This window comes from Euwallacea similis, chromosome 13 (genome assembly GCF_039881205.1).
Source record: "Euwallacea similis isolate ESF13 chromosome 13, ESF131.1, whole genome shotgun sequence".
Lineage (NCBI taxonomy): Eukaryota > Metazoa > Arthropoda > Insecta > Coleoptera > Curculionidae > Euwallacea > Euwallacea similis.
Window position 1 is genome coordinate 3308860 of NC_089621.1, and position 17361 is coordinate 3326220.

The window sequence follows — 17361 nt, forward strand, 5'->3', positions numbered from 1 at the left end:
TCGGGCAATATACGCACACGAACCTGTTTTTCCATCACATTTAATTCCCGTATAGAAAACGATCATTAGAATAATTTCGCAGTGATGCTAATATGTTAGTTTCACTAATAATATAAAAATGGAGAAGAAATTACTGAGACCTGCTCGCAGGGTCTGAGATATAATTTTGATGATGAGTCTTTACCTATCACTCAAGAGGAGTCTGCTCGTACTTGTTACGGTTTTGACATGTTATGTGTTAAACCTGTCTGAAAAGTTTCTGGTTTTCGTCCTGAACGCGCCTGCAGGTTTCGTCCTGCAAGCTTGGAGCGCTTGAACGTAGCAGCCAGTGTCGTGAACACCTCTGATGGTTTAACAGTGGGAATCCTGCTACGCACACTTGCGACAGTAGATGTCCGTGTAACGGAGTTTTCGAACTTTTTTTCACGTACGAATTTAGTTTGGTTTAAAATGATAAATATCGGTCCAGGAACTGTGTTTGGGAGTTGGCCGCAAGAACTCTTGGAAGTTTATAAAAGTAACGTTTTTCTTTTTTTTTTTATATTTCGAGGTATTAATTGCAGAAATTCAAAAAAACCAGATTTTCGGTACTCTTTTAAATCAGGAATTGTTTTTATTTCACTTTTCCCATATTCGCAATCTAATTTTTGTCGCTTTTAAATTGAAATTCCCAATATCAAAGTCCGGAAAAACACACATGGATTAAATCAGATAAAACTGGAATTAACCGAATTTGCTGGGTGACTTTTTACTGCTAATTTACTGCAGCATTCGTTCGTTTTAAAAAAGGAAATAAGAGTTCCTTCTCACGTCATCGACCTAGGACTTAAATCTTACAGTACGCCAATTGATCTTAATAATTTTCTTGTTTCTATTTTTCTTCGTTTTCGAAAATATCTCTTCCTTGAAGTTTTTAATCAGTTTTCTATTTTAACTCATTAATATTTGGGAACTCATTAATATTTCAGCCAATAGTCACAAATTTTCATATTTACCATAACTGAGGGATTCCTAAGATTAAATTCCATTGGTGCTGATGGCCTATTTTAGTTGTTACAACTTCACAAAATAAATCTTCATTGAACTTATTTTAAAGAATTTTTTTACGCCACCAATTGAGGCGCACCTACGCCTCTGCTCTTAATTTAATGAAATCGCATATTTGAGTATTTAGGTGTTAGATGTAAAAAATAACTATCAACAAATTTCATTGGTGCTGAAAGTCTATTTTCGCTAAAACAATTTTCAAAAATAAATCATCTTATTGATTTTATTTTCAAAGCGTTTCCTCTTCGTTAGGAATTCCCTCAAATGATTAACTGGACTCAACTGAACAAACAAGTATCTCTCAACTGAGCAATCCGCACATTTAACTATGTATGCGTCGTTTCTAGAGGATTTCCAACATTGACTTTCATAGGTGACGAAGGTTTAGTTTGGTTATAACGCCATCAATTGAAACTCCGTTACGCCGCTATTCCTGAATAAAATCAAGATGCAAATTTTATTATTTCTAGATCGTATCTGAGGAATTACTGGGACAAAACTTCATTGGTGTTGAAATTCTGATTCGGCCATTACAATTTTCAAAATAAGCCTTGATTGAAGGTATTTCAAAGTGGGTTTAATAACTTCATTAGTTTAGGCTTAAATACACCTCTAAATTCATAAAGTTGCAAATTTGAGTATTTATACGTAGTATTTGGAGAATTCCTGACATTGAATTTCGCACGTGCTGATAGTCTGGTTTGGTCGTTATAATTGTCTTCGTTGAGAGTCAGACCAATCGCGCCATCAATTGAGGGTTACCAACGCTTCTCCTCTAAACTAACCAAATCGGGATTTATGGTATTTACAGAGCATATCTAAGGAATTTTGGCAATAAATCACATTAGCGCTGGAAGTCAATTTTGATTTCTTCAAGTCCCCTTTCGTGCATCATTAATTATTGAGGCTCAAATTCGCCTCTATCTTTACTTATTATCTCTTAACCCTGAGTTTCATTGATGTTGGGGGGTCTACTTCGTTGGCTACAATTTTTCCCAAATGTCTCTTCTTTAAAAGTTTTTACGAGAGCTAGATCTTTTATCATTAATCACCCATTGAGGCTCATCTGCACTTTAATTAGGTAATTTTGATCTATTTCCAATTTGCCGATTTTTCATCTATAGAGTTGCGAACTCATTTATTTTTAACAAATTAAAAAGTGATTGTTGCCAATTAATTGGGCTTTCAATTTCGATATTTAACGGTCAATTTGAGTTTACAAGGCACTTTCGGTCTCATTAAAATTTACAGAAAATTCAACTTATTACGATCATGTTACTCACGATTTACGACTCTTGAAGAGTGTATCGACACATTAAAAGTTGATGTTACTTGAACTACCGAATTTACGACATAAAACCAAATGCAAATTTCCGCTAATTAGTGTAGAGATGTGTTAATTTTGATGCATTAATTATTAATGACTGAGAAGTAATCACTAATAATATATTCGTTATGAAACTGCTTATTTACCTAGTCATTTATCATGAATAAACGACAACATTTTTAATGATTATTAGTAAACGCGTGACCTATTTCTTTCAAGATTAGCAGTAAAAGGCATCATGATTGGGTGTGTTGAGTGACAGTTAAGTACATTTTCTCGCCTTTCTGTTTAAAAACAGTCAAGTAACAGATTGATGACGACGCGCATATGGCTCATTATTTACCTAGCGCGCTAATCGGCCACATTGCCGTTACCATCCCTCGCTATTATCCCGATTAGTAAAAATCTTGCAGTGCAAAAAATTGCATATTCACTGCGATTGTGAAACACTTATGACCCTCAGGTATTGGGTTTCTCAACGTTGTACGCTTCAGAACTTACACCTAACTTTTGGGTCCTAATTATGTAGTTCACAACCATGGAGTGTAATATATTATTCTCTGCTGGGTCCGATATGTTTCGAGCAAGATAAACGTTTACTGTTCAAATCGCTCTTTCTGTTGGCATAAAATTTGGTATTAATAACGTTTCTCTTGCGCAAATTCAACGTCAACATCAAATGCGCATAAAAGATTTGTGAGAAAAAGGTTCTTTTTGTAATAGTTTATCTGTACATTTAGCATGGACACACTCAAATTAAAGTTTTATTGCCAATCTCTTAAAATCAATTTGGCTTAATTCCAAAGTTTGTTTATTTTCATATTTGTTTGTCCTTGGATGGGAGAAGTCCATAAATATTTGCCAAGATTATATTTAATGAAGTGCATATTTGGATTTCTATACTTAGTACATTGTTTAGGGGTCGTTAAACGAGGATTGAGCCATATTTTCCCAAGAAAGAGTTTTAAAATGTGTTATCAATAATTTTTCATTTCCAACCCAATTTCGGGCAGTTTACTTCCTACATCAGCAAAACTACCTTTGAGCCTGATTCTCGAATTGATAACCCAGTTCCGACAGCAAAACGCATTCGGTTTTAATTCATTGCGCATCAGGTATTGGCCGCAGCAAGTTATTGTGTTTCCTGGCAAATGCCCTTTTGGATGTCACGAATCAAGCGAATACCGCCTTAGATCTGGTAGTTTTGGCGGTCCAAATGGGGCATTTCAGGAAAAATATTTTGAGGCATCGCGAACACTTTGAGCGCGCTTAAGAAGCCCTGGATTGATAAATGGTTTCACTTGAACATATTAGCGAATCTTGTAGTGTTTTGGCGGGCTATCAAGAGATTAAACTTGATTTATCAGTATTTACATTTGATCGCCTGATGGTGAATAGTTGATGGAACCATCTGTGGCTTAAGATATACTGTTCAATACCGTACGGCTCTAAATCGCCCCCACCAACCCTTGTTTACTTTTTAACAAATTATTATTTTTTGAAAGTTTAAAAGCAGCACTAAATGGGGCAAAAAGATTACAGAGGTTTTGATGATTTTTATTTGTTAATTATATTTTTTTAACAAAGTCTTGTTTGTAAGCACACAATGGAAAACAAACCAATTTCCTATCACCAAACATGTTTTTTCGTAGTTTACGTACTATTTAATTAAGTTTGTCTTGATTTTTTAACCAAATTTATACTTATTTTTCTCAAAAACTAATCGATCAATTTTTAATCAAAAAGCAACTAGTTTTGAACAATCTTTAATTTGAGGCGTCACTTGACCCATGTTTCAATTTTAAAAAATTGACCTTTTTGCGCTACCAGTGACATAAGCGACATTTAAAAAAATAATCAAACGTCAAAAAAATAGTATTTTTGTCCTATTTAATATTGCTTTTCAATTAAAAAATAATAATAATTTGTTAAAAAATTAATGGCATGGAACAATTTAGAGCCGTACGTTATATTGTTATCAACAAAAGAGTTTTCCGCAAAATAATTAACACAGTAAAATACTAAACCTCGATGATTTTCTGAAAGGAACGTAATTATTTCCACAAAAACTGGCAGTAGCTCGAATCATACAGCCCAATTTTTCTATTAATAAAAGGTCTCTTTTCTATTAACATTTCATTCAGACTATACCCTTTGTGAGCACCCCCAATTTTCATGCTCACTTTTGGTCAGATTTCTCGGTCCGGGTGTTATCGGTCAAATCATGAAAAGGTATTTCAACACAAACTTCTTTAGGAAATTTATACTGAAAAGGGCTATTTGACGTATGCTATAGCTCCATTGGTATTTAAAGGGGAAATTATTTATCTGCATATCTGGTGTCTGCTAGGACTTACGTCAAAATGGAAATTTTTAGACTTATTTTTCCTAATAAATTTACTTAAATATTGTTTTCCGTTTATAGCAATTAATGACCCCTTGGCATGCGTCAGAAAAGTATCAGCAACAGCGTTTTTTACGTGAGAAGCGGTATTATACTGCAGTTAGTGTTTGTGTTTACCTCGCAGGCAGTAAATTAATAACCTTAGCTAAAACCTTGATACTAATTCCAGAAATCGTTATGATGATTTATTACGTGAGCATATTATTTATAATTATTAATGTTGGTGTAAGTGTAAAACGCTCTTCCCCTTTACCTTAAACAGAAGCATTTGCAATCTCTCTACTCTAATGAATCTACTGTAGACCTGGGAGAAAGCCCTGAGTTGAAGATTTTTTTGGGATATTAACAAAACACCTAACGGAAAAATGTTACTAAAACGTTTGTTATTAAAACATTTTTCCGTTTTTTTTGTTTAGCTTGGATGCCGTGGCGAAGTTAATTGAACAGCAAAAATCTGCCCGTGATTTGGTTTTCGATGTTTTTCTATAATATTGTTTCTCCCTTTGATTTCATTTCTGCTCAACTATGTTTTATTCATTTCCTGCAAAAAACACCTGCCGACTTTGTAGGGTTCCACGTAACCTGGACCTATCTTCAAATCCGTTTTATGCCTCCGTTTTACGATTTTGCTGATGACTGCATAAGTGATTTCCGACGAGATTGCGACAGGGGGCCCAAAATAAAACGACACCCTTTGCCTTGGAGGCGCCGTGTTTTTAACGTGATTAATCGTAAAAACCTACTAATAATGGTTATTAGGCGTAATAATATTGTTATTCGGACGCAATTGGCTTGGGACATAAAATCAATGCGTTTCTGCCTTCTAGAGGCGAAAAAATACATCAAGTTTCTGATATTAAAATGTAATTTATTAGTACTAACCGAGAAAAAATTTGCATCGTTTTTGAGTTGTATTAGAGAATAATTGCCTAGGTTGGACATTAGAGCAACATAAAAATATCTATACAATTCTCCTTTTTTTGTTAAGAGCGGATGTCCAGGCGAATCTTGGACATAGGAGAGTAACATGGGAAATTAGTTTTTATTTTTTCGCCCCTGCACGGATTATCCAATTGAAAAACTTTTACATGGAGGTTACGGTGCTTAAGACCGGCCATCATTCCGCAAATTCTTCTAATATTTTTATTTTTAAAACCTCTATCCACAATTTTTCAAATATCATGATAACAAGGAATGTGTATTCTGTATAAAATTTAAAATTTCCCGCGGAGATTCTGTCTAGTGAGTGAGATAAAAGATATAGGTTATGTCTTTGTGTTACCATCATAGATTAATAAGAAATTTATTTATTTACCTTGGGAACATTAAGCAGATCACATGATAATGATTCTCAGGTTTTGCAATGATTTTTCACTCAATTAACTCGTAAACAGGTTAAAAATTGCTTAGAAATTAGCAAAAAGAGAAAATTCACTTGACGTGACGTTTTTACGCTTCTATTGCTTGTAACTGTGTTTGTTTAATTCTGATCTTGATTCTGGCCAATCGTAGCCTCGAAAAGTTACGCGGGGCATTCAAATTTCTAAAATTTGAAGGCGTTTTGAGCTGAAACGGCTCTAATTAGAAGATTGAAAAAATTGCAGAAGGATAACCAGTCGTGAGTACTATGACATTCATGTAAAAGTTTTTAAATTGGATATGATTTCATATCATTGGTCATATTTTCATTGCATTTAATCGAGGTGAACGCACTTCATCCTGTTCCTTTGAATTCAAATTTTGACCAGTCTAAAAACGCATATTCTGAGTAAATGCAAGCACAACAATAGTTATTTCTTCTATTCTTCCTGTTCTAGACATCAGACATAGCTAATTGTGTAATATACGACTTTGTTTTTTAATTTTATTAATTCCTAAAACCGGAATTTTCAATGTTTTCACCTTTGTCTTTATTATACGTATAACTCAAAGAAGATGAACAGGTTGAGTCAAAATAATCGTTGTTATTGTTAGTTTTGAACATATTTTGTCTTGCAGTTAGAAATTTAGGTTTTTTACTCAATTTCTCTTCAACATTTTCATCTCTTTGAACAAATTTTCCTGTTTTCTGGTGAAAAAATCCGTTTGACAAGCCTTTCCGTATTTCTAAAATCTTGAAAAAATATAGTTTTTTAGATTTAGCTTTGAAATAATACAAAGTATTCATATTCATTTTATCATCAAATCCACGTGTCTTGTCCGATTTTTAAGTCATGAAACCACCTTCGGGCTAATCAATTCTGGCCAGTATCTCTTACCCAGCAGCTCAAAATGTTTAATAAATTCACAGTTGTTTTAGAGATGCTCGTGAGCATAAATCAAATTCAGTTCCTCACATCTAAAAATGTTTCAATAATAATTTATCAGCTTAAAACTCAGGTCTTCAGTGGCGTACAAAAGTCTGAAGAACTTATTCTAAAACCTAGCAAACCTGAAGCAACTATAAAGTGCGTTATGTTATTTTTTTTTCAAATTTAGTCTAAACTGAGTTTGCCTTATTTGGAATGAGGTGTTCAGAGAAACATTGATAATTTAAAAATCTTGAATATTTAATTTACCAATTCTGCTACGCACCTGAACTTTCATATTTAAAGATGTAATCAATAGCTCAAACTTTGGAGATTCTACAAATGAATTTACAGTTTTCGAACTGTGAAATTTAGGGAGATTTCTTTTCACCTTCGACATTTTTTTGCATTATTTATCTATTTTTTGATAGCTTCAAGAAATTCCTAGAATTGATTATTATCTATTCATATTACTTTATATTAATTTTGCGCTATTTTTGGGAAATAGTCGAATTTGATATTCCAAAAATTCGAATGATTTGAATATTTGAATTATTGAGTTTCAAATTTTATTTTCATTCAAATTTTAAGGTGCAGTTCGGATATATATTTTAATAATTCGCATGTTAATCTCGGCCTCGACCGAAACCTTTTTTCGTCTTACTTCAAGATTACGAAAAATCATGTTTAAGGCTCATTACGAAACCGCAGTTCCGCGCTTCGTCCTGCAGAATGCCTGCCAGTCGTTACACAAACCAACCCGTTCCCTAACTGGTTACACAAATAACTATTTTCTTATGTAACATTTTAGCTGGAAATGAAACAAGTAAATAAATAACACACTTCTGGTCATTGCAGGTCTTGGCCTAATTTAACAGAAAATTTTATGCTTTCTTTTTCCGATAAATACTTTAGGAAACTATTTCATGTTAACACTTTGGACGGTTCCCTGCTCCCTCTGAATTGGGCTAATTCTAGATTTAACGATGAAGAATATATGAATAGATTAACTAACTGAAAGTCGAAACCTGCGTCCTAGACCTCGCCAGATTTAAGCTTAAATGAGTTCCCTAGACATTTTCTCCATTGATCTTTAGCATTCCAATTTGAATTCCTTATGAATATATGTATATTAGTAAAGATGTTTGATCTCCCGGTTCAAAAAGGAATATTTATTCGAGGATTTTCATAAATTATAATAATGTCCAAAATTACAGCGATGCGGCAAAAAAACCATATGGTCAATACACTGTGAGGCTCTAAATTGTCCCACCCCGTTAACTTTTTAACAAATTATTATTATTTTTTAATTCAAAAGCAGTATTAAATAAGACAAAAATACTATCTTTCGACATTTGTTTATTTTTTTAATGTTACTTACGTGACCAGCAGCACAAAATTGCCGATTTTTAAAAAATTGGAGCATGGGTCAAGCGACACCTCAAATTAAAGGTGTTTTAAAGCTACATCCAATGGTGTATTGCGATTCAAAATCTAGCGATTAGTTTTTGAGAAAAATAGATATGAATTTAGTAAAAAATGCAATACAAACTTAGTTAAATAGTATGTAAACAATGAAAAAACACGTTTGTTGATAGGACTTGTTCGTTTTCCATTTTGCGCGCACAAACAAGTCTTTGTTAAAAAAAATTAAAATAGATAAATAAAAATAATCAAGGACTCTTTGCGAGCACAAAACAAACCAAATTCCTATCAGCAAACAAGTTTTTTTATTGTTTACATACTATTTAATTGGGGTCGTATTGCGTTTTTTTACCAAATTTTTACCTATTCTTCTAAAAAACGAACCGGTAGGTTTTGAATACACCATTGAATGTAGTTTTGAAAGACCTTTAATTTTAGGTGTCACTTAATCCATGCTTCAATTTAAAAAAATCGGCCATTTTTGGCTACCAGTGACGTAAGCAACATTTAAAAAAATAAACAAATGTATAAAGATAGTATTTTTTGTTCTATTTAACGCTCCTTTGAATTGTCCAAAAAATAATAATTTGTTAAAAAATTAAAAAAGGGGGAGGGGGGACAATTTAGAGCCGCACGGTATTGACGAGGAATATGTAATAAATCGATATTTGATCTATAGATTTCAAATTTAATTCCCGTTGATACATATTAGGCACAAGATATACCCAATAAGACGAGACGATTTCACAAAGTATAAGTAAAAATATACTAGAGGGCAATAGAGGGGAAGAGTAATCCTGATCTAACTCATATCAGATATAAAATGGTATTTTCATTGAATGTAAGTTATTTAATCTTCATAAGCTTTCAGCTGTTTTCCGTTCCAACTGATACATTGTCAAAGAGGAGGATCTATCCGAGCAGTATTCAATTACCAGATAACACATATGTGACCGTATCAGAGTTAATAATAAATATCTATCTATTGGTTTACACGCAATATGGAAGTAAAATGGCAACTGCACTTCGCAAGTTGAATTTTCAATGGTTCAGACTTGAAAGCCGCGACAAAGAGACCTTAAGCGGGATCATTAAAAGGGGGGGATAGAGAAAACATTTTTGGCAACCCCAGAAACATTGCAATTTGCGGCTCAAATTGTAGTTTACGTTCATTTTCACGAGTTCAGATCGAATTACACCCCCATATAAAAGTACTCATTTTACATCATTAATTTGATTTCAAATTGCAGTGGAAACTACGAATTCTCATGCCGTAGCCGAGCGTCTGTTTGCAGCGCCATCTAACGCCTCTACGTCTCTGGTTGCCTATTGTTTCGCCAATTTTATTTTAGCCGTTTCAAGTAGCAGAAATAAGGATTTTTAGCTGAAAGGGTTTAAGGGTCCGTTCTGTCCCTGTTTTTTGCCTTTATTGAAGGTTTTCAAGAAGTAAAACTTCTTAAAGCACGCTTAACACCGATGAAAAACCACACCCCAGCGGCTAGAAAGCGCGCGTAAAATCTTTTGAATCTGAGAATTGACTGTGGACTTACGGATTTTGAGTGTATAATTAAATTTGTATGTTTTGCGTACATTCGGAGAGTTTATACCCGTTTTTTTATAACAAGAAAAAACACGCCCGATGTTAAAAAACTGGTATTTAACAACTTACTAATGTGTAAGAAGCGTCGTAAATTCTAATTTAAAAGAATGGCCTACGAGTAGGAAGCTTAAGAACGTCCAATGATCTTGACCTTCAGCCTCCCAACTCGGATCTTCTCACTTCATTTGCCTTAATGAATATTTATCATTCAAGCGAAAAGCAGTGTCATAATAAAAAAAATTAAGTGTGTCTTAAGGAGAGATACATTTTAAACGATAAACGGAGTTTTTTTTTGTTTCTTAAGCATTCCTCGCTTCTCTTTCAGACCTCATCAGAATCGGAATCACCCCGTAAACTGGCCCAAGCATGTGATTGAAGAGCACTAAACATGGACCATTTCAACGATACCGCATGCAACGCCAGCATCTACGGCCCCCAACGTGACGAGCTGTACATAGTGGTGCCCATCACGGTGATTTACGTGGTGATATTTATCACAGGAACTGTGGGTAACATCACTACTTGCATAGTAATAAGCCGCAACAAGTCACTGCACACGGCTACCAACTATTATCTCTTCAGTTTGGCAGTGTCTGATTTAGTGTTATTAGTGTCTGGACTCCCGCAGGAGATTTATTTGATTTGGTACAGGTAGGTAGTTAAATTGTAGAGTAAACGGTGGTTTTATTGCGGAAAGGGAAAATGCACAAAAATTAATGGAATATCCTTGATTTTCCCTCTGTAAATTCTGATTTGGCACCATTGTTCACATTAACCTATGGCTCAATTCTCATGTTACTACTGCGGAGCATACGACAGACTCTCTCTGGTGCACGTCCGTAAATGAAGACAGAATATACGATGCACCTGTCAACTGCATCCACAGACCAATTTACTGTTTAGGAAAGCAGGATCCATATCTAGACGCCGCCATTGCTTTTGTCTTCGTTTGGCCTTTTATATTAAACAAAGATGGGAACTACTGCGGAGCAATTCTGCACTGAACGTGATTTGATGCTGGCACAGTGGTGGCAATTGAGAGTTTTAACAGTAAAAGCACTTCGTCGAGTTTTGAGGTCAATTGCTTCAGTTCTATTTGTGCCTTCTCTGGTTTATTTTACAGTTTTTACCTTCTCTCACAACTGATTCTTACTTCAGTGCCGCCATTTTCTCTTTGACTCCTTGAAGGTTATCTTCCAGATAAAATTGACACTGTGTTGCGTTATTGGCCGTTAACCCTCGAGTGCGTTCCCTTCGATCTTCGTTAATTTCGTGCAAGTTTCTGCCTTTTCGTTTCTACTCTGGTTTCATCAGCCCCTCCTGCGAGCCCAAACTGAGTACCTGGACAGAACGACGCATATATTCGATTCTGTAAACTTTACGTATATTCGACGTCACTGAGGCTATCATTTTAATGCTAAAAAAGTCTATTACCGCAAAATTGGAATTAAATTATAATGATTAAAATCAAAAAAAGTTGTTGAAATGGTCAGCGATACTGTCAGCAATTGAAAATGAGGAATGTTTTCGAAGTTAATCCATTTAGCTAATTACAATTACAGGATCGTAACACAGTTAACAAATAATGTTTATCGGAAATTGAGGAAAATAAGCTGAAAGTACTTAATTCCGCTATCAAAACATCTCGATATGAATATTTACATGCGACTGTAGTTAAACCTTGCCAAACGTGCTTGGTTTTAACGAGGCAGAGCTCTACAATTAGATAGAAAAGAACCGGTAGCATTCTGTTTTCAGGTGAAATTTTAAATTTTCGGGACAAATGTTGACAACACCAATTAATTTCCATTGCAAAATTGGAAGCCGGTTCGGCCTTACTCTTCAAAGCCCCGACAATGGAGTGTCTCCTGCAGGATAGCTTAGCTCAGGGTTTCCGTAACCGCTCTCAAAGCTATATTGAATAACAATGTAATGCCATACCGATTCTCAAGCTGACTAAATTGTTCCGAAAAATACCTGGCAAAAATGGCACAAGAGAAGTCCTCCTCCCCTTAAATGATCTAAATCAAAAGCTTAATGAGCATTTGTTCAATTAGTGATCTTCCTGAGCAATATGCAAGCAAAGTAATTGAAGTTTGATTTCCTTAAATAAGCTTTTCACGGCGTGAAAACCATAAGGAAAATCCGGCTAGAAAGGTTGACTAGAAAAAAATAATTAACTCAAATCAATATTACCGTTAGGTAAATGAGAACTTTGCGACTCGGAAAGGAAATTAAACAATAATGGCTATTTAACGGCATTAAATTCCATGCAATAATTGTACTTAGATCAAGTAAATTGCTCCTTTATACATATTTGCAGATCACTTTGTTTCTGATGCGGACAGAACAATAATTAATTTAATAATTATTCAGACCCCCATCAGGTTTCCAATTCAAAGTTTTCAATTTGTTTAAGCAAATTTCCAAATAATGATCCTTAATAATAAACAGTCAAGTTTTCGGAGTTGCGAAGTTTCTTCGAACGCGGCTCAGAAACTAGTTACCTTCAGATTGGATTTTTATGAAATTGTATATTATATTAAAAAAGTTCACATTTATTCCCTGTAATGAATAAGTCAATAACATATTGACATACTTTTTATGTAAAACGCTTCAGCTTCAAGTTTGAGAAGAGCGAGTTCGCCGCCTTCCTTGAAGTTTCTACAGACACAAAGGGAGACAAGGAAAGCTTAGAATTTAGGGTGAACTCATAACTGCTTAATTGACAAGGATTGAGGCATCGTTTCCAATTTATCTATAGAAGTTAAACTCTGTTCTCCGGTATTAGCTTACCTGCTACAAACAAGTAAATTCGATTTAGACCTTAAAGCACTGCCTTAACATCAAAGAAATTTGACTTTCCGGCTTTACGTTTACAATTTCACCCAATTTTCCGTCATAAAGTAAGGACATTTTCCCAAGGAAACAAACAAATCCCACCCTATTTCACCTGCCTTATTTAGAAGTTGTAAGTAAAGGTGCCACATGGGGCCAGAGTAGATGGACCGGCACAATGGCCGGAAATGATAAGCGCTTGGACGAAACTGCTTTCTGTGTCCCTAACCAAAAAGTTGTTCCAAACGTCATTAAGTTCATCGTTAAGTTTTTCAATAAAAACCTTTAAACGTTTTGATATTTTCTCTCACACGAGCATATGTTTTGTAGGAAAAAGAGTAGTATTAAATTGGCCCCACAAAATTGCACGTCTTTTGCCATTTCAGCAATTTTGTTCTCTGTACTCTGCTGATTCAGATTAAGCATCGAAAAACTCTCCTTGTACATTCTGGTATCACCGTTAAAGGCTTTGAGATTTGCAAATATATACAGGGTGTCTCATTAGAAAAAATAAAATTCAGATTTTTGACAGCTGACAGAAGGCGCGCCCTTTGATAGTACAGCACAAAACTCGCTCCTAACCCTGAAATGTGCTTTTTCGCTTTACTCGAAATTGAGTAATCAAAAATGGCCAAATTTGCATTCGCCAATTTGTCGCAAATTTTCCAAATGTTAAAATGTTTGAAGGAGAATTTTACATCTACGTTCCTTAAATATATTTTACACGTTGTAGGCATATTTCGAAATTTCTTTTACATTCTTTCTAATAACAAAGCTTCACAGACAAGAAGGGATTGGTGGAGCTGCATCATTGCCAGATATTCTCTATTTCTGAGTGCTCGCACGAAAACCTTTGTTAACGTTGAAAACTCTATAAAAATCCGTGTTTACTTTTTGGAAAGACGAAAGGCAAGGGGCGTCGCGAAATGCAGAATTCTCAAAAACGTCCTGTGTCTACAACACTGAGGTGACTACTACTTTTCGGGTACGGTATCGCGGAAACCGTTTTTCGCCAAATTCAATAATGATTGACATTCCCTACATTTATAACGGAAAATAGACACCCTCTATGTATCGCTTGATGGGTAAACAGCAGTTTCGAATGCTCATTGTTGCACACAAAGGATCCAAAGGTTATTAATCATCACATGCTCTATGGGGGGCTGGGGTAACAAATGGGATTCATTAAAAAGTTCATCAGAGCTTTGTAGTCGTTTTACGACTCACAAATGCCTATGTACAAAGCATTTCATGGAAAACATGAATGTTTGATTTGAGGAGGAGCTTTGAGGAAAATGTTTCATGCAAAATTTGCTTAAAACGCAAAAATTGTTTACTTGAAATCATTGCCACTTAAACAGGAAAAATAAGAACTTTCGCCAAATATCATATCCAAAATTTCTTAAGATGTGAGTTTCTGATTATTTAGAGAAACACAAAATGGAATTTGTCGGTCTAAACAACTGGGCCTGAGGGCAAAAGCAGCACTTACCTAGTTACTAGCGCTAGTCTTCTTGGAGCAACTCATCCTGATTTGTACAGGTACACCGTAGGGCTGCTTGACTATCTGAGTAGATGGGAGATTTTTCGCCTTGTCTGTCTTCCTCCCGTGTGACCGTCATGAGTTTAGCGAAAGTCTCGACCTGCAAATTTTGTCCATGAAATGTCTATTGTACGAACCCAGCATTTCTCTTATGGGAAGCCATAGCATCCCCTTTCAACCAGACTGGAAGCTCCAGCTACTCCAGCAAAGTCTTGAGCACCTGAACTAACCTTAATTTGCTCGGTATCATCACCAGCCCGTCATCAACGTATGCTTGGATTGTGAACCCTTCTGATGGACTCCAGTCCATAAGAAGTCTGGAGTCCATCAGAAGGCATCGCAGTCGCAGTAATTACTGACTCCCCGCTGATTGTGTCCAGAGAAGCCCTAACTTTGCCGCCTGCGAGCACCGATTTGGCTCATGTCACCATACTGGGGCAGGACCCCTCCGGCCATAAGGGCGTTGTTAATGTTGTTGGCCTATGCCTTGTTGGATACCCTTTCTATGTCAAAGAAGAGTGCTACCGTCATCTCTATCTAAATAGGCCTTCACTGAATGGACAATTGTCTCCATCAAATTTCCCTTGCTGTATACATGTTTGCTTCTCTTGCCGGACGGTTGCCTCAATGTTCTCACTAGCCATGTACCTATCGAGAATTATTTTCTAAATTTTCTCCATCAAAATGTAAACCTCATTGGTTTGACGCTTGAGGGGCATGACCCCACTCACCTTGAGTCCCCCTTGCGGCGTGCTGTGATTGAGTCAGCAGGATTTAATGCCTGAAATGGTCTGCATCTATGAAGTGGAATTAATCTAATTGTGAGAATAATTCAGCCAAAATTAATTTCCAATCCGAAAGCGTTGTGTCTAGATTAATGAATTGGCCATGTCGAATATTGAGTCGAAATGAAACAATTAAATTGGAAAACAACCGCCATTTACATGTGGAAATTTACACATTTTAATTTATGCCAATAAAATATTTTAATGTGTCCGCATGTTGCACTGTTAAAATCACCGATTCGGTTCATTCACTAAAATTTACTATAGAAACTGCAGAGTGTTTATTGAAATCTCCAAAATATTAAATACGGCACATTTGCGGCTATATACATATACAGTGCGTCCAAAGGATGTCTGGCATGGGGCTGACACAACCACACATACTTAATTAAATAAGTCGGCGCTATTCGGAGCATCACTGGCCAGCTCGCTCTCCAGATGTGATCCTGTTAAACTTTTTTTGTCGGACTCAGATTTTTTTTATTATGAAAATTGCGTTTTTTTCTGTCGAAGGAACAAGCTTTTGCCTGTTGGCCCACAAAGTTCTGCAATTTCCTGGACCTATATCTTGAAACATTCCTTCTTCATAACTGAAAACCACCGCCCATTGGCCATTACAAGCTTTTAGCACTTTGTGGAACATATTACTGACACTATAAAATTTTATTTTACGTCTTTACAGCCAACAGGCCTTCCAAATACGTAAACTTGGGATGGTTCAATAGCACAGGATAAAAGTTTACTGCATTCATTAGTTATGGATTTGAATCGTTGAATTCTTTTACTGCGATATATAAAAATCTTTACATAGGTAACACATTTCCAGAATTTATTTCTCAGATGTTCTCCCACAGATATCGGATTATCCTTCTACTGCCACTGAAACAAAACTCTTCCACAATTAATCCCTTATCTACTGCAGAAAAAAAACAGGTGGTTTTTATCACTTTCTTTGCTTAATAAACGCCGCATTAAAAGGGAAAAATGTTGAGGTTCTTAAACACAAAAGATGTTAATCACCAGAGGCAACTGGAGGCCATATTGCTCATGCAGGAGCATTTGTCTTGATTCAGAATCTCCAAATTTCCGCTGACATGCTGTTATTTCCTTTCCAGACTTATAATCCGCTTGAGATTAAGCTCCAGGAGCGGCTCAAACGTATGGTCATAATGAGAAGTAACCGGTAAAGTTGAAGAGAGCAGAAGGAAGGGAGAACGTAACTGTTCCCTTAAATTTAAAAAAATTACCAGAGCAACCAGGAGGGGGCGAAATGTTTTTTTTTGGTGTGGGGGGGGGGGGGGGGGTAGACCTTAATCCGCCTCTGTTAAGTTCACGGTGTCACTTAAAAACTGACAAGTTTTCCAAGTTTAATTCCCGTAAAAACTTTCTGTTTCCATTTAAATTCGGTTTCCATACGAGTTTATTGGAGAGAATTTGAATTATCTCAATGTTATACGTAAGTCAATGGCGTGGCAGAACCGAAATTAACCGGCATAGACTGCAACTTTTCTATTTTTCCATGCTTTGCCATCTAACGTCATATGCTATGCCTGAACAAAGCTTTTCCTAATGACATTTTGGTCCCACCGGAGGCAGAAATACATAAATTACCCAGAGATGTTTCGGTGAATAATAGATGAGGATTCCTGTTAGGAAAAGCTTTTAAAAAATCTCTTTCTATACACATAAACTATCTATGTAACACTTACTTTGATATGTTTTTTTTTAAGTTATTTTAATAAAAAGCCGACTAAGCGTAGACTAACAAAGGTACATTAGACCTGTCCATTATGCTGGCTGCGAGTTCCATTAGAAAAATTAAAACTGGATTTAATAGGATCTGCAATGGGATACGGGTTTTTTGAACGGAGAGGAGAATTTGAAAAAGAAATTTATATGCCTGAAAGCAGATCAGAGAAGTACCTGTTCGATCATGGATCTCTATACCCCGTAAGGCAGGTTTTTTTGCTAGGACTACTGAAAAACTATAGGAAAAGTCAGTAGTTATACAGGGTGTCCCAGAATGAGGGCGCTCATGCTTCACCACACATTCCTTAGTCAAAAGTATATCGATTTATGGCGATATACTTACAGGGTGACCCAA

The 17361-nt window shown here is 35.7% G+C and overlaps 2 protein-coding genes across 3 annotated transcripts in view; both read left to right on the forward strand.

The window, feature by feature from the left end:
* The first annotated feature begins 341 nt into the window (after nucleotides 1-341).
* Nucleotides 342-17361, forward strand: part of LOC136412992 (pyrokinin-1 receptor-like) — a 40251-nt gene continuing 23231 nt past the window's right edge. For both annotated transcript variants that reach the window (XR_010752446.1, XM_066396285.1), the window contains exons 1-2: nucleotides 342-517; nucleotides 10417-10742. Coding sequence is in view for 1 of the 2 variants with exons in the window: in XM_066396285.1 (XP_066252382.1) it covers nucleotides 10480-10742 (263 nt within the window). In the remaining variant the exon portion in view is untranslated. The remainder of the gene's footprint in view (nucleotides 518-10416; nucleotides 10743-17361) is intronic.
* LOC136412991 (heparanase-like) overlaps nucleotides 15749-17361 on the forward strand; it is a 75043-nt gene continuing 73430 nt past the window's right edge. The window contains exon 1 of the mRNA XM_066396284.1: nucleotides 15749-15753. The gene's annotated coding sequence lies outside the window, so the exon portion shown is untranslated. The remainder of the gene's footprint in view (nucleotides 15754-17361) is intronic.